Source organism: Primulina huaijiensis, chromosome 2 (genome assembly GCF_012295235.1).
Source record: "Primulina huaijiensis isolate GDHJ02 chromosome 2, ASM1229523v2, whole genome shotgun sequence".
Taxonomy (NCBI): domain Eukaryota; kingdom Viridiplantae; phylum Streptophyta; class Magnoliopsida; order Lamiales; family Gesneriaceae; genus Primulina; species Primulina huaijiensis.
Window position 1 is genome coordinate 22,108,060 of NC_133307.1, and position 21,834 is coordinate 22,129,893.

At 36.6% G+C, this 21,834-nt stretch overlaps 3 protein-coding genes across 3 annotated transcripts; 1 reads left to right on the plus strand and 2 right to left on the minus strand.

The window, feature by feature from the left end:
* The first annotated feature begins 417 nt into the window (after window positions 1-417).
* LOC140970089 (pleiotropic drug resistance protein 3-like) lies at window positions 418-7,871 on the plus strand. The gene is made up of 24 exons (XM_073431659.1): window positions 418-881; window positions 979-1,102; window positions 1,239-1,324; window positions 1,446-1,530; window positions 1,642-1,801; window positions 1,885-1,961; window positions 2,043-2,096; window positions 2,196-2,286; window positions 2,396-2,697; window positions 2,782-3,063; window positions 3,145-3,458; window positions 3,542-3,702; window positions 3,782-3,885; window positions 3,999-4,152; window positions 4,236-4,370; window positions 4,451-4,524; window positions 4,641-4,973; window positions 5,047-5,337; window positions 5,415-5,498; window positions 5,597-5,730; window positions 6,440-6,667; window positions 6,779-6,950; window positions 7,152-7,406; window positions 7,500-7,871. The coding sequence occupies exons 1-24, from the start codon at window positions 493-495 to the stop codon at window positions 7,764-7,766; spliced, it is 4,356 nt and encodes a 1,451-aa protein (XP_073287760.1). The 5' UTR covers window positions 418-492; the 3' UTR covers window positions 7,767-7,871.
* A 380-nt stretch (window positions 7,872-8,251) lies between these two features.
* On the minus strand, window positions 8,252-10,839 carry LOC140970097 (S-adenosylmethionine synthase 3-like). The gene is given in 3 exon segments (XM_073431670.1): window positions 8,252-9,222; window positions 9,225-9,692; window positions 10,603-10,839. Coding segments are annotated over 2 exon segments (1,179 nt in total). The 5' UTR covers window positions 9,685-9,692; window positions 10,603-10,839; the 3' UTR covers window positions 8,252-8,503.
* A 5,355-nt stretch (window positions 10,840-16,194) lies between these two features.
* Window positions 16,195-20,236, minus strand: LOC140970104 (FACT complex subunit SPT16). The gene is made up of 2 exons (XM_073431683.1): window positions 20,094-20,236; window positions 16,195-19,724 (listed from the first exon to the last, which is right to left on the minus strand). The coding sequence occupies exon 2, from the start codon at window positions 19,596-19,598 to the stop codon at window positions 16,392-16,394; it is 3,207 nt and encodes a 1,068-aa protein (XP_073287784.1). The 5' UTR covers window positions 19,599-19,724; window positions 20,094-20,236; the 3' UTR covers window positions 16,195-16,391.
* Between the last annotated feature and the right edge of the window lie 1,598 nt (window positions 20,237-21,834).

Below are 21,834 nucleotides of genomic sequence, written 5' to 3' on the forward strand. Positions count from 1 at the left end.
ATAGTTTCAAGATGGTGGGGGACAAAATTTTGTATCATTGTCATTTAAAGCTAAATAAAATTTGACTTTGAATATATATATATGTAGTATGTATATGTATATATATGTATGTATGTTTCTCGTGAGATGGATTTTTATTCGTGATATAGTTCAACCCTACTCATATTTATAAGAATAAGTAATATTTTGACATAAAAAAAATATTTTTTCATGTACTAAAGTAAGAGATTTGTCTCATAAAATTGACTTGCGAGGACGTATCACAAAAGTTTTTGTGTAATATATAATATTGGAAGATCCTTGAGTTGTGGTTGTGTACTTGTGTTGGCCTTAATTCACATGTGTTCGCGCGCATTTCTTCTAAATTTAGTTTCATTTAGTAAAGATGGAAAGTCAACTTTCAGAGGTTATATATATATATATATATATATATATCCTAAAAATGCATGTCAAAAGTTGATCAAATATAGATTTATTATCCAAATATAATCAATGGCTGACTTGGTTGGCACTGATGAGATAGAGTCGTTTAGGCATGAATTGTCAGAGATTGGGAGGAGCTTAAGATCATCCTTCCAGCGCCGCATCTCGAGTTTTCGAAGCAACTCAGAGTTGAGTAATGCATCAGATATTCACGACCTTGATGATGAAACTCTGATGCACTGGGCTGCCATAGACAGGCTGCCAACTTATGACCGGTTGAGATCTTCTCTGTTTGATCAAATTGCCGATGGGAACGAACCCGAAAATGGAGGCAAAAGGATTGTTGATGTCACCAAACTTGGTGCTCCTGAAAGACATATGTTCATTGAGAAGCTCATTAAACATATTGAACATGACAACCTTAGGTTATTGTGTAAAATCAGAAAAAGGATTGATAAGTAAGAATATTTCTTGTCTTCTTGGAAGCAAGGATTTGTTTTCTATTTTGTAACATGACTTTGAGGATTGGTTCTTCTTTTATTTTTTGGAATGTAGAGTTGGTGTTGAACTGCCCACAATTGAGGTTAGATACAAGGACTTACGAGTCGAAGATGAATGTGAAATTGTCTATGGAAAGCCACTCCCAACGCTTTGGAATACCGTGAAAAGTGCTCTTTCGGTAAGTTTTAAGGTTGCATTTGGATTGAAGAACTTGGTTAGTTTCTGTCATAATCGTCTTAGAATAGAGATTATATAAAAGCACTTCTCTTGATTTCATATGCATATTTTCAATAAAAGCTCCGTTTTGGTGACAGGGCATTAGCAAACTTCCTTGTTTACCATCACAAGAAGCCAAGATAACCATCATTAATGGTGTTAGTGGCATAATTAGGCCTGGAAGGTATATTGAATATACTTTCTCTGCTGTTTTCTACTTTTTTCGAAAAACAACAAACTTGTAATTTGTTTGCTTTACTTTGTTGGTGTATGTATGGTATATGATAAGGATTTCTTTGTTGCAGAATGACTCTGTTACTAGGTCCTCCAGGTTGTGGCAAGACAACGTTCTTGAAAGCCCTTTCAGGCAACCTGAAAAAGTCGCTTAAGGTGTGGTGCCTCTGTTTTTTTGGCTTTCAAGGCCAATTATTTTGGTTTTAAGTCATATAATTTTCAATAAAGTTCCACGTAAGAAGTGTTTGTGCTTCTCCTCCACAACAGGTTACTGGCGAGATTTCATACAACGGGTACAAACTGGAAGAGTTTGTAGCACAGAAAACTTCAGCTTATATAAGCCAATATGATCAGCACATCCCTGAAATGACTGTCAGAGAAACATTAGATTTTTCGTCTCGCTGTCAAGGAATCGGAAGCCGAGCAGGCAACTAGTTTATAATATAAAACTTAGATTTATCGCGAAAATTTATGTTTTCATGATGATTGATAACATGATCTAATCCTCAGAAATTATGACTCGACTTACTAAAAAGGAGAAAGAAGCAAAAATTGTTCCTGATCCTGATATAGATACCTACATGAAGGTACTTAAAATTCCGAATACTTTTAGTTCTCATTTTCCTTTTGTGTCAAACTTATGCATTCTTTGTCTTAATTCGGGATAGGCAATTGCTGTAGAAGGACAAAAGACAACACTTCAGACAGACTACATATTAAAAGTATTTTCTTACTTGATTTAGCTATTACTCTTCAGCTAGCACTGTGTAGATCGAGCGCCTTACAATTGATAGTTACCATATCATTTCGACATTTTTCAGATTCTTGGACTAGATATTTGTGCTGACACGCTCTTCGGAGACGCCATGAGGAGAGGTATCTCAGGTGGACAGAAGAAAAGACTCACAACAGGTAGTCTCATTGTTAAAAGTACTAGTCATTTTCTTGCAACATGGTTACTCCAATAATACTAAATGTTTTTGTGATTTCAAGTATTTAATCTTCGATCGACTTTGTTAAGGTGAGATGATTGTTGGACCAACAAAAGCTTTATTCATGGACGAAATATCAAATGGCTTAGACAGCTCGACAACATACCAGATCGTTTGTTTTCTTCAACAACTAGCGCATATCACAGATGCAACTATACTTATTTCACTTCTCCAACCAGCACCGGAAACGTTCGACTTATTTGATGATATTATCTTAATGGGAGAGGGAAAGATCATCTATCATGGACCTCGAACTGATGTTTTAGAATTTTTCAAGTCCTGTGGATTCAAATGTCCCGAAAGAAAAGGAGTTGCCGATTTTCTTCAGGAGGCAAGTTCATTAAATCTGTGTATTTTCGCTATTTCATGTCGTGTAATCCAATATCATCTCACTTTTGAATGGTTTAATCATCAGGTCATTTCAAGGAACGATCAAGAACAATACTGGAATGAAACAGACCAAACTTACCATTATGTTTCGGTTGATGCATTCTCAAGAAAATACAATGAGTCATCCTACATTAAGAAATATAGCGAAGATCTCTCTGTTCCTTACGATAAGTCCAAAAGCCACGAAAATGCAACAAGTTTTAACAAGTATTCTCTTTCTAAATGGACGTTGTTTAAAGCGTGTTTGTCAAGGGAATACCTTCTCATGAGAAGAAACTCTTTCATATATGTATTCAAAGCTGTTCAGGTTGGCTTAGTCCATTAATTTTTTCTCTGAGTTACATTGAGTTTTCTAAGTACTTCTTCAATACAATTCGATCTTTTGCAGCTTATCATCATTGCATCAGTCACAATGACTGTATTCTTGAGGACACAAATGGGAATTGATATTGTACATGCTAACAGTTACTTGGGAGCTCTATTTTATTCACTCCTTATTCTTCTTATCGATGGATTTCCCGAGCTTTCGATGACCATTGCGAGACTTGAAATTTTCTACAAACAGAGAGACTCATACTTTTACCCTGCTTGGGCTTATGCAATTCCAGCTTCCATTCTCAAGATCCCACTTTCGGTTTTTGAAGCTATTGTATGGACGTCACTCACTTACTATGTCATTGGGTTCAGCCCCGAGGCCGGAAGGTTGCTGCCACTCAACATTTTACTGTACAGAAAAATGTTTGATATTTTGTGAATTAGCATATACCTTAATTTTGTTTTTTCAGGTTTTTTCGACAAATGATATTGTTATTTGCGGTACATATGACCTCGATATCTATGTTCCGTTTCATGGCATCAGTCTTTAGGAGTGTCGTTGCGTCTACAACGGCTGGCAGTATGTGCATACTGTTTGTAATGCTATTCAGTGGATTCTTGATCCCAAGACGTGAGTCGTTTTAATTTATTTGTTTTAGTTCGTCACATATTTTAACTTCTGGCACTCAGGAGTCTGCTGTTTCTTGCAGCATCCATGCCAGAATGGTTAAAATGGGCTTTCTGGGTTTCTCCACTATCATATGGAGAGATAGGCCTTGCAGTGAATGAATTTCTAGCCCCAAGATGGCAAAAGGTGAATATGTTTCTTAATTTTACTATCATTTTCTTATTTTGGAAATTTCGAAACAACTACCAACAGGATCAACAAAATCATTCTCTGTTCTGTCTTTGCCAAATTTTGTAAAGGAGCTGCAAGGAAATACAACAATAGGACATGAAGCACTTCAAAACCGGGGTTTAAGCTTTGGAGGAAATCTTTATTGGATATCCGTCGGTGCCCTCTTAGTATATACATTGCTTCTCAACGTTGGATTCACATTGGCCCTAACTTTCTTGAAATGTAAGAGCATTATTAGATAATCGTCTAGATTCCAACTCAAGATGATTCAAGTAATGAAATAAATATTTGAAACAATGCACCAGCTTCAAGTTCTCGCACTATTATTTCAAGTGAAAAGCTCTCCCAGCTAAAAGGAAATACAGAACCCGACACCCGAACCCATGCAGAAGAGCATTCCAAAGTTTCTCCTCCTAGAAACACCGCAAAAACTCTCAAAGGTCAGGTTTTTCCATTTTATCAAAAAATATTATGTGATTCCACTTCATGTGTACTTAAATTTTCTGTCGCATTCTTGCAGATAAGATGGTGTTACCTTTTGAACCCTTAAGTATAACATTTCAAGACGTGCAGTACTATGTTGAAACCCCTTTGGTAAACACATGAATCAAGTCACATTTTATTCCTAAGTTATGATATTTCATTGTATCATCAAGAAACATCAGAAATGAAATTAGATGGCATTTTTTGTTCCATGGTTACCTTTTTAGGCAATGAAGGAGCGTGGATTCACCGAGAAAAGGCTTCGGCTTCTTAGTGACATCACTGGTTCATTTAGGCCGGGTGTTCTTACGGCACTGATGGGCGTGAGTGGAGCCGGGAAAACCACACTTCTAGATGTTCTTGCCGGCAGAAAAACTAGCGGAACCATAGACGGAGAAATTAGAGTAGGAGGGTATCTTAAAGTTCAATCGACGTTTGCTCGAGTTTCAGGCTATTGTGAACAAGTAGACATACACTCTCCTCAGATTACTGTCGAAGAATCACTCATTTTTTCTGCTTGGCTTCGTCTCCAACCTAGTATTGACCCTAAAACCAAATATGTAGGACATTACTTTCCTAATAGTTTGCATTTCTTTATTAGCCGTAGCACATTATTTCATGGTGTTTTTTCAGGAATTTGTGAATGAAGTTCTTGAAACCATCGAGCTTGATGGGATCAAGGATGCATTGGTTGGCATGCCTGGTGTTACTGGTCTTTCAACTGAGCAAAGAAAACGCTTAACAATTGCGGTGGAACTTGTTGCTAACCCTTCGATTATCTTTATGGACGAGCCTACAACTGGACTAGATGCGAGAGCAGCTGCAATAGTTATGCGAGCAGTAAAGAATGTGGCGAATACAGGCAGAACAATAGTCTGTACCATTCACCAGCCGAGTATCGACATATTTGAGGCATTTGATGAGGTAACTTTTTACATTTGGATCCATTCATGTTTTCACTTACCAAAAAAGACAGAGTAACATATAGTTTTTATCTGCAGTTGGTGCTCTTGAAAACAGGAGGTCAAATGATATATTGCGGACCTTTAGGTCAGCACTCTTCGAAAATTATTGAATATTTTGAGGTGAATCTTTCTTTGTATTCAGTAATACATGATGCTTTTTCTTGCTCAACTTACTTGAAGATTATTCGTGGATGTTTACTTTTGCGAGTCGTTAACAGGGTCTCTCTGGTGTACCAAAAATTAGAGACAACTACAATCCTGCAACATGGATGTTGGAGGTTACTTCAACTTCATCTGAAGCTGAACTTGGCTTAGACTTTGCTGACATTTACAAGAATTCTTCTCTATACAAGTGAGTTTCTATGGCCTACATGGTTAACCGTCTCTTGCATTAGTTATAAACTTAAGGACTCGTTTAAGCGAGATTCCGTATGATAGATTTTGCTGGTAACTACTTCGCATCTCTTCTCCTTTACAAAAACGATCAATTCCTGTTAGAACAATCAATTACACAAACTTGTAAAGTCATCCACATGTCCCACAATTCAATGTGAGAAAGGAGTGTTACAATCACCCTTTCTTTCATGACATGATGTCGATTTTGTGGCTTAGCATATCGATCTACCAATGCCTGGATTCTAAAAGTGGTAATGACGAATTCAAGAGGTAGCTTCATGTATTTAGTACGTTATTCAACAACTTCAAGAAATGACTCCACAGCCCACAAATGTAAGCACGTTATGTCACATCATAGGCCCATGGGCCATGGAAGTGAGTCTACACTATAGAATCCAGTAGAGACATTTGGAGGCCAATTGTTGCTTCTGCTAGCTTAGCAGTCAATATTGGTGTTAAGGATGCTAAATTAAGAAGCTTTGGGATGTATCAAGTTATAAAAGTTCAATTCTACAAAAATAATTTTGCATCCGTGTTTGCTCTGGGAAATGATTACTCTAAACTGATAGATAGTCCAATCGTACTATTATTATTAACAACAAATGAAACATGTCATATTTCTTAATTGTGTGTGATGAATCTCTTTTCTGTTGTTTGATTCCTAGGACTAACAAAGAGCTTGTGAATCACCTTGGTAAACCACCTGCTGATTCGAAAGATCTCCATTTTCCCACTCTCTACTCACAAAATTGGTGGGGGCAATTCAAATCCTGCCTATGGAAGCAGCACTGGTCTTATTGGAGAAGCCCTTCATACAACTTGACCCGATCGCTTCATATGCTTTTTTCTTCTTTTCTTTTCGGATTATTGTTCCGTGATCGGGGCAAGAAAATGTAAGCCATAAAGATCTCTGCAAGTTTATTATTCGCTCTCATGCAACAGCTTCCACATTGGTTTATGCTAACTTTGATTTGTGTTTTTATATTTTATGCTCTGTTTGATAGAGACAATCAGCAGAGCCTATTCACTCTACTTGGTTCAATGTATGCATCAGCTCTCTTCTGTGGCATAAACAATTCCTCCTCGGTTCTTCCGTATGTCAGCACGGAGCGGATGGTTTTCTACAGAGAACGATTTGCTGGAATGTACACTTCATTGGCATTTTCAGCAGCACAGGTATGTATTCGCCTTAACCTCATCTTCCGCGATGTTTAAACGAAACAGTTTCTACCCCACGGATACCAAAAGGGCCGGTGCGAGCCACGATCTGCACAATGAGTTCTGCCAACAATTAATTCCTATCTGCATAATGAGTTGTTAGAGTGATTCGTTTCGTTTTGACGTGGGAATCAATAGTATTTTTCTTCAATTTGACAGGTCATAATAGAGATTCCATATCTCTTAGCACAAGCAATTGCATTCACAGTGATAACATATCCATTGATTGGATACTACTGGACAGCACATAAGGTGTTTTGGTACTTCTACTCCATGTTCACTACATTGCTCTACTTCACTTATCTTGGGATGATGATGGTTTCGATAACACCAAGTTTCCCAGTGGCTGCCATTTTGCAGTCAACTTTCTACACAATGTTCAATCTGTTCGCCGGATTCTTGATTCCTCACCCGGTAACCACTTCTTCCAAATAATTTATTCCCACTTCAATAGAAAGGTACTTGTGAAATATATGGTGATGGTGAATTGTGTTCTTGAATGTACAGCAAATTCCCAAGTGGTGGCTCTGGTTTTATTATGTGGTTCCAACTTCTTGGTCATTGAATGGGATGCTCACTTCACAATATGGAGATATAGAAAAGCCAATCACAGTGTTTGGAGAAACCAAATCCGTTGCTGCTTTTCTGAGGGACTACTTTGGATTTCAACATAATCAATTACCTTTAGTGGGTGTTCTTTTATTCTTTTACCCGATATTTTTTGCTGCTTTGTTTGCATTTTGTATTGGCAAACTCAACTTTCAGAGGAGGTAACCGCCAACATAAATGCATATTTTGTGTAACGCCAACATAAATGCATATTTTGTAAGAAAGAAATAATTTTGTCCTTTCCATGTATCATATAAATTTTCAAATTAATATTTATTTATGATATCTTTTGTATCAATCAACCATGTTTCCGTAAAATTAGGAATTTTTTATTATAAAATAAAAATCATGATGATGTATTAAGGTTTTAAAGAAAAATTCATATATACAATCTCACGAATCAATTTAATTTTAATGTCAAGAAAAAGTCATGTATTTAAGTCACTTATGAAAAATATTACAAATAATTAAATTTAATTTGATGGTAATGTTGGTTAAGAAGTTTGGATATCTACAGGGATGTACGAGGCGTAGTGTTTCAGAATTTGTGATTTTGTCGAACAGGTCCAGTTTACGGGGAGATCGTATCAAGATTTTTATTTTTTTTAAAAAAATATTACATGTATTTGTTCGAAATAGCACAAATTGCATGCGACGAACTCAAAATTATGATGAATCTAATAACTTGAAACAATTCATTCATATGCGATGCTTTCACCTGACTACCATACGTGCAACTGCTGACTAGCTGACTCAAACTGTAATCTAAGTAGACACCACACATATATTCCTTATATGGCATATCACAAAGCAATCTGTGCTGCAAGAACATGAATTAAAATGGAAGGAAAACACACACACAACGCAAGGTAATATGGGAAACAGTAGCAGATGTCTCGGGTTTAGCCTTGGGATTTCTCCCATTTGAGGGGCTTAACTACCTCCCATGTGAAGTCAGCATCATCCCTTCCAAAGTGCCCGTATGCGGCGGTTTTCAAGAAACTTCCGCCACCACCCCTCTTCAAATCCAAGTTAATCGAGATCATTCCAGGTCGGAAATCAAAATTTTCTTTCACAATTTGCAGGATTTCCTTGTCAGGGATCTTCCCCGTGCCATAAGTGTCAACAAAAACAGACAAGGGCTCAGGCACACCAATGGCGTATGAGACTTGTACTATGCACCTGCGAGCAAGGCCATTAGCGACAATGCTCTTGGCAGCCTGCCTCACAATATATGCACCACTTCTGTCGACCTTAGTGGGGTCCTTTCCAGAGAAGGCACCACCCCCATGGGCGCCCCAACCACCATAGGTGTCAATAATGATTTTTCTGCCCGTGAGACCTGCGTCACCATGAGGGCCACCAATAATGAACCGACCAGATGGATTGAGGTGGAAAATCGTCTTCTCGTCAAGGTACTTCTCTGGGATGACTGGCTTGATGACATGCTCCTTCAGATCCTTGGCAATCTCATCATTAGTAACCGTCTCATCATGCTGAGTCGAGATGAGAACTGTGTGTACCCTTATTGGAACCATTGCACCATTTTCATTATAGTACTCCACCGTAACTTGAGTCTTGCCATCAGGTCTCAACCAGGGACATGTACCATCCTTGCGTATTCTGTCAGCCGAGCACCTAATTTAGTAGCAAGCACATGGCTGAGAGGCATATACTCAGGAGTCTCATCTGTGGCATAGCCGAACATGTGTCCCTGGTCGCCAGCACCAATCTCTTCCGGGCGTTTGGTCAGGTGACCGTGAACTCCTTGAGCAATATCAGGGCTTTGCTGCTCAATGTTAACAAGGACCTTGCACTTGTCAGCATCAAGACCAACGTCATCGGATATGAACCCAATATTGCGGCATGTGGTGCGCACAATCTTCTCATAATCTATATCACCCTTTGTTGTGATTTCACCAAAGACCATTACCATGTTGGTCTTGGTACAAGTCTCACAAGCAACTTTACTGTCAGGATCTTGTTCCAGGCAGGCATCCAGTACTGCATCAGATATCTGGTCGCAGAGCTTGTCGGGGTGGCCTTCGTTCACGGATTCAGAGGTAAACAGGAAGGTGTCCATTTCCCAACCTGCATGAAATAAACTCCAAATCCATCATTTTAGTCCTCGAAACAAGAATAGCCCCATTTTACAAGGCAGAAAAAATCCAAATCGACACAAGAAAACCTGAGTCACTGACTCAATTGAGCTATAAGAAGTTGGGTTAAGATATAAGCGTGAACATCTCAAGACTCCGAAAAGATAGATTCTACATTTCAAGTGAGGTTTTCTTCGTTTAGCACCAAAAAACCAAGATATACTGCACCACGGTTTATAGAACAAAGGGCATCGCTTTATTTCGAAATAGTAGCAGCTATTTTAACATGTTTTTTAACCCAGAAAGTCCCCGCGAATCTTTTCTTTTTACTACGAGAAGCATGCTGAATAGTCAATTTATTGCAAGTTAGAATAGAATCCAGTGAACAACGCATCTATGATAACTATAATAAGAACAATCAGAAATCCTTTGAATGAAGGGTGATCAAAGCCTATTGCCCCCTAACCGAGCAAATCATGCCTAGATCTGCGTTAAAGGAGGAAAATGGACCCGTTTATGAATCAAACTTAGGTAAACAGAAACGGGATGAAACTCGTCAGTAACTATCACTAACCAATAAATGCCAACCTTGAAGCAAAAACAAGTTTAAATCTTTCATATCTCCCGCTGTCTACTACACAACTCTGACCGCTAAACCTTAAACAAAACAGTTCAAGAATCATGAGTAGATCCCAAATTTATAGCAAAATTTTGGAATAAAAAGATCAATACAATCAGGAAATTATTTACACAGACAGAGAAATGGTAAATAACTCACTCAGAAGAACACACTCAAATCAAAGAGCAAGAACAACATTAGCCCAGACAAAACCCGCGAATAGAATCCTCCGCAGAGGCTAAAACTAGCAACAAAAACCGAAAGAACCACCAAACTTCTGTACCTTGGCAGATGAAACTCAAGGACCGACAGAAGGGAGTTGCTAACTTTATTGTAATTGGGTACTTTCTTTAGAAACACCAAACGCCTGCAAGTCTTGGTAATGGAAATAGGAAGCCTATTTATAGGTAAGATCACGAGTCATTCCACTAGTCGATGGGACAAAGGGTGCTAGCGTTTCGGACGTGGTTTTGATTTTGGCATCTTCCGGTGAAGATCAACGGGAGTCGGTAAGTGGATGACGTTTCTGATATGGCATAATATATTAATAATGAGTTTTTTGAATTCAGGTATATTTTTGTGATATCGATTACCTATCTCAAAAATATTATTTATTAGCGAATGAGGCATACGCGTTGCGTGTAACATAATATTAGATATTTGAAATATTGTTTAATCAATTTATAGAATGAATATTGAACATTTGTAATTTGATATGAATATTATAATTAGTGTGTTCGTACACATTGTTGTGTATGACCAAAAAATCTATTTTTCTATTAAACTTAATTACATTAAAAAAAATATAATAGTATTATGGTAGAAAAAAAAAGGTTTTTTGCGTTAAAAATATTAAACGTAAGGTTTTTTTTAATTGAGAAGTTTTCAAATGTATTGGTACGGTTAGAGCTTCTATTTTTAGGGAAGATTTGAGACGTAGGATTGACGTGGTTGGAATTATTATATGTAGTGTTGAAGAGGAGGGTAAAAAGAGAAGATATTTTGGTGTCATCCTCAAACAGTTTTTCTAATTCACTCACACTTAATAATATAGTATAAATTATTGTAAATACGGACAGAGTTAATTTGTCTTACGGATAAAGATATGTGAGACGTGTCACAACTAACATATTATTTTAATATACATATTACACTTACTAACTCATATTTTATATTTGGTATTTGATATCAAAGATTAATGTTAAAACATATTTAATACAAGAGATATGAACATATATTCCCGATTAAAGATAAATATGTATGGGATAACATCTGAATCCGAACTATCTAAATGAATGAATATTTTTTTAGTATGTGAAAGAATTTGTTATAATTAGATCTCAAACTAAAAAAGTCATCTTAAATTTGAGAAATTGATGCCAATGGTCAAGATTCACTATATTGATCGATAAATAAATGAGTATATTACTCTATGATAGTAGTGATGTATAACCTTTGCATATGTTATAAAATTTAATTTTGAAGTTAAAATTTTAAAAATAATACATTCTTGTTCGTATGCATATATCAAACATAATATGTAGAAATCTTGTATTTTTTTCTTTAATATTTTTTATTTTGACGTTAACAAAAAAATCATATATCTTACATCGATTGTGTAGAACGAAAACATCAACATTTGGAGGTTGTAACAATCTTTTACCTACTGTATGTGATTCATGTTTCTTTCTATATATTTAATAAGAGATATGAGGAATTCAATGGTAGGTGAAATATAACATAGATTTGACTTTTGATATGTGAGTACTAATCGGATAATAGTTGTGTAATAAATGTGTGAGGTTGTGTTTGGATGGACGGATTTGAAGCTATGAATTTTAAATCCATCTACTTGGATGATTTTATGTTGGATTGATTTTAAATCTATGTCAATTGACTTGTGTAAATGCAATGGTGATTATAATTAATTGTGTTTTGTATGTGATCCTATGTTGTGCAATTTATACCCAAGGAGAGTATAAGGCACATGCACGTATTATCGTAAATCGTGTTTTGATTCTCGATAATTCATGATGTTTGTCATATTATTGAGTGTATTAAGTATATAATTGATAGTGAAACTGAGAAAATATTTTTTGATAATGAAGGATTGGATTAGTATTTAATTGATGTTTGAAAAGTATGTTGGACAACAATGGAGAAGTGACTGTCTGAGTATTAATTCAAATGATATTAAACCAACTTCATTCAAAAAGCTAATACATAACACTAAAACTTTTATGTTTTGAATATAGTCCAAATCCATCCGGAATTAGGGGCAGAGAGAATTGGCATAACTATCATGTACGATAATCAAATTGAGTGAGATCAACGGAAAATGAAATCCAAGGCATAGATCTCCAACTTTCATGTTGACAACCTTAGTTAATTAGAGTTTCGGACAGAACAATGCGTGCGCCCGCACAGTGAAGACACATGCTCGCATGCCAAACTCTGCCAAACACCAACAGACGCGCACCCGCACACCACTGCAGGCCATCCGAAAGGCCAAAGGTCAGTCCAGCTAGAGCACCAAAGGTCGGTCCATAAAATAATTTTGGTGGGAAATTTTGCCTTGATCGGTCCGACATTCGACGCACCCAGATCGCGCTCATACGCTTGCACACAAGTCAAGCCTTTTTTCATTGCAGATCGGGCCCATGATTTGCACCCACTGCGTGCGCGAGAGAGCCTCTTGACCAATCATTGTTACACTTTAACAAAGTGCAACTCAATATAACTTCATCAATACTATGATTATTTTCCTATATAGGGCATTTCCTACTTACTATCTACTAGGCTTTGCTTGTCCAATTTCCTATTAAAAAAAAAAGCCCAGTAGGCCTCTAAGTCCAACAGTAAAAGCAAACAGAATGTGTTTCTTGTGACATTTTTAACTTTTTTACTGAAATTGTAGTGCCCGTCTCACATTTCCAAGACTAACAGGGTCTAGCTATCTAAGTTTGTTGGCTGCGATACACATTTGATACAATATTGGAACTCTGGTGCCTCATTTGGCATTAAATATCTTCTAGTTTTCAATATATTAGCATGAACCTGCATCGCATGATTGTAGATAGAAAGAGATTCTTGTAGGAGTCCACTATCAATACCTTAGATGAAACCTTGGTTTGACTTAAGATCAAAAGAAACAAATCTGCAGAATATCTTTTGACAATGGTTGTTATGATAGTTTTACTTCGTAGTTTTCAATAATCTTCGCATGACTGAAGATTATGAGGCGCGGACGGTTCATTCAGCCACATATTTTATGTGGCTTGCAAAGGTAAATTGATTTTTGCTATTGTTTCTGATATCTAATATGCATATTATTTCACACAACACCATAAGCATTCACTCTTTTTCTGTCAATGGTTATTAAGCAAATGCCCTGCCTTTTGGAATCAAACTTCCAAACAGTTCACTATATGGGGCACTCGAGACATTGCTTAAGAAAACTGGAAAGATCGTAGTTTCCTTTTGGATTCTCTGGCCGAAAATTGTGTAAGCATTGAACTGAAGAACATGTTACATGATAATAGTGATTGGATACAGCCCGGTGTACAATTATTTAATATGGCATTGCTTGAAGGTATGGATGTATCGGTTCAAAGAAATTCACATGCATCTCTTTAATGGATTTGGCTGGAAATGGTTCAGTTGATGGGAAATTTTCTGTTCTTACCGATGGCGTTACTAATTTTGTGTTGCCTACAAAAACGAGTTGTTGTATAGATTGCTTGTAAGTAAGTGGGTTACAAAATTCGAGAGTACGAATTATTTTTATGAATTCAACAAAGAAACTCAGTTGCTTTCTACTTCTTTTTCTTCTACCTTTCTCCGAACTCCGAAGGATATAGGTCCTGCAGTATCTTGTAGAGGGGCAAAGTTCTCAGCCACCCAAACCTCTAAAATCATTCGTATCGACTACAATTGCCTGAGCTGGTCGAATTTCTCTTGAAAAATAGAAACAGAGCTCTTATGCTTGAACAACACATTTGATTTGTGTAGAAAAATATGATTCATGCAGAGGATTTTGAAATAAGATTTCTTACGAAATATGGCAAATGATATTTCCATATTTCATGTATCTTAAATCCATTACAAATGTTTTCTCGATAACGTTCAAATGAAATTCTCTACTTTAAAATGAATTGATCCATTGGTAACCTGAAAAAACTTATGACTAGAATAGGAATAATGGAGAGTGACGGTATTAAACCTTGTCCTAAAATCAAGAGTATCTTCTCACGCATAAATTCTAAAACCGATCATAACTTGAAATAAAACCGAATGTCTCACTTCTCTTTAGCATATAGGCACAAATAGAGAGGTAAATGAATCAAACCGTTTGCGAGCTATTCGGAGCTCGTCTCGATAAAAAGCTCGTTTGAGTTTGTTTGTTAATCATATTAAACCAAGCTCAAGCTTGATTTCGAGCTCGAAAAATTAATCTAACCAAACTCAAGCTTAAGAATATTCGACTCGTGAGCTCACAAACAAGTTCGATAATAGACTCGCGAGCTCGAGTTCGGCTTGTTTAAGTGGCTCGTAAACTCAAGCTCGAATCGTTTGGTGACTCGTAAGCTCGAACTTGGCTTATTTGTTGAGTTGACAAATAAAAATATTAGTATTGATGTCAATAGAAGGAATTGAAGTATTAAAGAAGTGAAATTATTGCAATGTTATTTATATGGTGATATCAATGTATGACGAATAATTGTTATCTAGATGTTAGATCTATTATTTTGAGATATTCAATAACATACTGAGTTTATGTTTTTTTTAGTTGTTATTTTTGTTGTTTTGATTATTTATGAATGAATTTACATTTTTACTTTTGATTTAAAATTATATCATAGATATATTTAATTTTTAACAAACTCGAATCAAGCTTAAATTCAAGCTCAATTTCATGCTTTACGAGCTAAAAAACGAGCAGAGCTCAATACAAGCTTGTTAAACATGGTAAACGAGCTATTAATGAATCAAACTCAAGCTCGACTTGATTAACATAATAAATGATCTTTTAACGAGCCAAACTCGAGCTTACTAATTTCAAGACAAACCAAGTTCGAGCCTGATAATAGAAGTTCGAATCGAGCTTGAGCCCGAGCCTCAAACAATCTTAAACGAGCACAGCTCAAACCTGATACTGCTTGATTTGGTTTGGATCGTGGACATCCCTACACACAAATATAAAGGCCTAATTGCGTGATACCAAAACACCAACGTAATCTTGCGGGAGTGTATAGAAAAAGAATCTCGAAAAAAAGATTTGAAGTCTCAAGGCAAATATCATCTAAAGAAACTTATAGCCCTTAAATTAATGATAAATTTGACCATTTTGAAAACATCCCCTCACAATTTTATAATCAGTGGATAATACAGTCGTCATAAAACAAGTGAAATGTGAGAAAATCACATTATAGATGAGCCTTAATTTGAGTATCGCAAAGTATTATAAAATTAGGAAATTTTAAAGCTTATACACCCAACAGTTGAAGCTGCTCTAAACTTCCAAAATGACGACATGAACTACTGTACCTTGAGGCTTGATTTGCTATCCCTATTCCATATTATTTAACGAGGAAGCCAAAACTTCCCTTACATATTGAAATGGTGTATTTCCATCATCACTTGAGAAAAAATCAGCAAAACAGAACATACAATCCCTAGAAGACGCAGTAGCCAAATTTCATAGGTTACAGGCATCTACGAAGTTAAAGGGACTCTGAAAGTCAATTACCATCGAGTGACACGTATCTTGGACCCCATACAATCAAGACTAGATGCTACTTATCTTATTCACTTACAATCCTTCACCATATTAACAGACCCAATACAAGTGGCAACAGGAAGAAGAAAGTATCCGGAAGTAAAAGTTCCGAGTGACTTAGCCTCAGAATTTTGGAATATAGAGAGAAATAAGTTTGTGGATAGAATCAAAAACAGAGATATGCATGTCCTACTTAATCGATCATTTAAAATACATTACATAATGTCAAACAAATAGCAGAAGGGAAATAAAGAGTTCATTCCCTACAAAAGCAATTGAACTTTTATCACTCGTTACCTAAACCTGGCCTTCTTGGGAAGGCTGGCACCTGGTCTTCTTTCCGGCGCACGAGATTTTCCAAAGGCCTTCATTTTCCTTCTTTTTCTTTCCTCCTCGCTGTCTGATTCATTTCCCTTCTCTCTGTCTGCATTACTAGCTTCCCTTTCCAACTCCTCCCAGGTTTTCCCTTCATCTTCCTCATCCTCCTCGTTTGAATCATCTTCCTCGTCATCTTCAGACTCCACTAAAGATTCACTATCTTCATCCTCTTCTTCCGACCCAGTGTCAGATTGTACATCTGAAGGTTCATATCCTTGATCTGACTCCTGTGAATTATCAGAATCTGAATCACTAGCCTCCAAGTTCAAAAATTCCCATCCACCATCCTCTATAAACTGTTCTGGGTCATCAGTGATTGTTTTTAGTATCTGCCTCCAGTTAAGATTTAGCCTACTCTCATAGTACTTAAGATCTGTCGTGTCAAGCCACTCTTTAATGCCATCTAGAGATGATGTAGGGATTGAATCAATACGCATTACATCCCGCTTGAAGTCCTTGAACACAATGGTCATGTCAAAATTCTTCTGACCCAGACCAACCCTCTCCAAATTAACTATCTCAATCTCATTAAGGGTAATAACCACAAACGGAGTCTCTATGAGCTCCACAAGGCATGTAGATGTCGGTACTATGAATGCAGATGATTTATGTGGCACACCATGAAAACCAAGTTCTCTCAGTGGCTGATCAAACTCCAGATCCAGTGATTTGAATTGAGGTTGTGACCATAGATCATTGACCCTATTGACAAAGTTTTGAAAATCCAAGCTAATTTTGTTCTTTCTATCTCTCTCCCGCTGCTCCTCCTCAATCTCATCAGGGTCATAGGCAGATCTTTTTCCACCTCCAATAGTCTGTACTACATCCATGACTTCAACATAAAACTGAACATCTTTGGTTTTCTTGTTCCCCACCATAATGTGGTTGTGCAGGTGAAAATGCAGGAGGGTGATCATTTCTTTCTCCGCTGGCTGGAAGAATGCGTGTTTGATGTTTCCAAACATGATGTCCACCCGCTCATCTGATCTTGAAGTCGCATAACGAAGTCCATTTGCATGCGCTTCCAGGGTGCCACTAAGCTTTCTTCCCCGACCACCAAAAACTGGGCGTATCCAAAGGTCAGACAACCTAATTGGCTTAAATTTTGCTCCAGCGAGTTGCAGTTTTTCTTGGGTAACTAAAGTTGCCCGCTCAGCTTTCTCTGATTCACGGGAGGCGACCTGTCTACGGAGAGTTTTAATTAACTGAACAACTTCACTGATATGTCTTGGATCCTTGGAGTGAAATGAAACTTCTTTAACATAAATAGAATCTTGAAACTTCTGCAAGTTTGCATCATGTTGAGAGAAAGGAGCACCGGGTACATTAAACATTATCCGAATATAACATGTTCGACTTGTGTCCTGCTGGCTAGATACACTCTTTACAGTAGCAATGTGGAAAGGCACCATCCTTCCATAAACAGGCAGCAAAATGGCCTCATTTTTTTGATCAATCTGAATCATAAATTCTCTCGGAGGAGGTATATCATTGATGTTCTTGTATGCAATCAGCTCTCCTGAGGGTTTCATAGGACCATGACTTGTTCCTTCAGTACCACCACCAGCAAGTCTTCTTGCAGTTTCTTCGTTCTTCCGACGAGCCAGAGCTGCTTGATGCTGCCTCCTCAACTCTTCTTTTGACACCTCATGGTTAACTGATCTAAGTGTTGCCTTAGACGAGAATGTCTCAGCACCATTAGATACAACTTTAACTTTAGGCAGCTCTTCTTCTCCTTCTTCATTGAAAGAGTATGCCACATCTTTCAAAGCTTTAGAACAGGTGAAAGTCAACACTTCCGGAACACGATCACCAACAATAACCGTATCAGCAAGCAACATAGAAAATTTTTGGGTTTTTGGATTCTTCGTCGCTATTTGCAAATTATGAAACCCAAGAGACACGTTAAAGACCATGCCTGTCTTCAGCATTCGATCATTTTTGCTATTTAGATTAAGTCCTGACTCACGAAATTCAAGACCTATTCCAGTTCCTGCGGATTTTGTCAAATTGGGAACCATTTCAGGTGCTTCCTTTTCAACTACAGAAAGAGCTGCCAGGTATACATCACCAACTTTACGTCCAGGTTTCAAAGCAGCAATTGCTGCATCATGAGCCTTTAGGAGGACTTCATAGGCCTTGCTTTGCACGGGGTTGGCATCAATTAGAACAGTCCGAGCCACATTTGAGCAATAGCTGTTGTACCGAGATCCTATTGCACATATAATCACACTAGTAGAATCATAAAACAGATTTTCATCATTGCTTGACGCACTAGGTCTGAGATCAAATTCCCCTCCGCTTTCAAAAATTGGTGGGTAGCATATATCAACATTTTCAGCTTTCAGCTTCACCTTTATCCTTGCAGGCTCAAGTATGACCTTTTCAGTGTCATCCATCAAGGAAGAATGGGTTACCTTCTTCTCTTCATCAATTATCTTCTCCAACTTTGGGACCACAAAGGTTTTCATCACTGAGGAAGTCAGGTAAGCAGCCTTTTTCAAGTTCGTAATCTCAGTAGGGTCTTTCACCGCAAACAGATCTGAGAATCCATTTGTAACATCGGTGAGCTGAAAATTTGCACTCTTCAACTTCTGAGCCCACATCTCCAGAAGGATACCTTCAGGGGCCTCTCTAGCAATGTGCCCAAAAACCGGGACATCAAATCCGTCCATCCTCGACTCTGTTCGAACTGCACGGAATATATTATCCATTAATGTTGTCCCATCATCATTCTTGGCCTTCACATGCATTATAACTTCCACACCTACAGCATCTTTTGCAGATTTTTTCACTACTTCAAGTAATGACACCTTCTTCTGGCTGCATAGAAAATGGACATGTTTCTTCATGAACACCATAATAGTGTCTGGAAATTCATGACCGATCAACCATATATTAAAGGCCGAAGACTTCAGATATCGCAAATCCTCAGATAGAGGGGGAGTTGCTACTGCAAAAACCTCGGAACCACCCCATAGATCACTCTTATTTTCACTCCAATTAGTGTATAACATTTTTAACCGTTTGCTGAAGATTTCCAGATTAATTGTGTAGGCATTGGCCCCGCTTCCTGGCGCCTTGGCATTATTATCATTCCCTTTAACATTTTGATCAGGCATTTATACCAACTCACATATAAATCTTTACTCCGCTTATAAGGAGAAACTACAAGAAGGATGAATAGCAAGACGAACGGGAGAAACAATAAAATTTATAACATCCCTCCCAATATGATACGCATTCACCTGAATATAACTTCTCTGGGTCAGATAAACACCACAAACTTCAGAATCTTAAACGGAAATCAGCAACAAAAAAAACTATTTGTCTATGAATAACATTAAAATTGAAAAAAAAAAAACCAGGGATGCAAATTAAAAGGCCGCAATTTTTACGCTTGTCTTGGGACAGTTAGTGCAAACAAACAATTATTCATAACATATAAAAAAAAATCGAAAAAATAAGAAACCTAGTACCACAATCCTCGTATTTCAATGTTGAAAGTTTCCGCTAATAATAATTTGTGATCCGAAAGATGGCATGATTTAATTCGAGTTTCATCACATAGTCTGAAGTGGGAAACAAAAAAGCAAGGAGGATGAAAAAATACGTACAACATCAAGCCTTCGAGCAGATCGATTATCCGAACGCCAATACGCAAGGCTCAATTGCAAATATAATCAAAGAATCCCTGGGTGATTGGATACGATGGGGGGAAAGATTGAGAGAGATTTTAGGGTTTAGGTCGCAGCTTAAATACGATTCAATTACCCCATATGCCCTCGCTGTTGTATCAATTTACAGGAATACACGTGGTGAGTACTAAAATATTATAAAAATATGGATCAAAATATGACTAAAAATGGAAAACTTACATTTAAAAAATAATAAATTTGTATGAACCGGTTCAAACAAAATAAAGTTACTTTTTTTTTTTTAATAGAATTCTATGTCAAAAAGAAAATTATAGAAATCGAGATCTAAAACCTTATATAGTATAAGATAAAAACTTATGCGAGACAGTCTCACGGATCGTATTTTGTGAGACGGATCTCTTATTTGGATCATCCATGAAAAAGTATTACTTTTTTTATGCTAGGAGTATTACTTTTTATTGTGAATATCGGTAGGGTTGATCTGTCTCACAGATAAAGATTCGTAAGATCGTATCACAAGAGACCTATTCATCGTAAAAATTATTTTCTACCTAATTTTATTTAAAAATTTATAACATTAATAATTGTAATATAATAATAGTAATGACAGTAATTATCAGAATATCAATAATAATATTACTTAGTCATATTTTGATTAACAATATTTGGCCCTCGGATTGCACTAGAAATTTATGTTTTCCACGTTAGTCATATTTTGATTAAGTAGTATTATTTTATAATATTTTATTATAAAAAATTCCGTTAAGTATTTGAATCATCATCGATTTCTCTTATCCGTCCAGTCAAATGATATTAACATAATATTATGTTTTACTTTTGTTTGGAAATTATGTATGTTGTTCGATATACGACCAAATAGTCTCATAAGAATATGAAGATGCTAAAAATTTCATGTATTTTATATTTAATACGGTGAGCTAAAATTATTCTGAGTGATGGTTGATAATGAATATCTGAGTTGGACGTGGACCGAGCAGAACCATTGATGAGAGAGTTAGGCTAAATCCTACGTAAATAAACAAACGTTAGAGGATATCGGAAGTGTTTCCAGTATAGTTTTTCGATGTCTAAGTTAGTCCGGAAAACAAATTTAAAAGTACAAGTATAGTAGTACTTGTATAGGTAATGAGTGAATGAATGTACCAATGATAAGTACCTTATATTAATAGATGTAGAAATGGATAGAGTCCGTGTATGACAAGAACTTTGGTATAGTAAGTATCTTAAACATGAGATTTAGTCTGATCTTATCTTATTTTAAGTAATTTATAATTTGAATGATATATACAGGTTTTTTCAAGATTATTACCTTATTACATAAGATTTTTTCAAGAATTTTATATTATTGAGACTTTATTCACTGTCGTATTTGTATGAGTTCGGGTCGGTGCATTATTTGGTCCCCTGATCGGCCATAATATGCTCGGTGTTTTGGGTTTACCGTTCTAAAACATAGAGTAATGAATCAGACTCTTCAGTAATTTATTGGACATCTACTTTGGCCTTGAATGTATTTTAATATGAACTCATCTTTTCGGCTAATGGAATTGAGGTTGATTGGGTCTACCCAAATCACATCTGGGTCGGGTAGGAAATATGAAGATAACAGAATCGATGGATTAAGGCAACTTATGAAATATTTTTAAAAATTATTTTTAAGTTTTTATGTATAAAATTC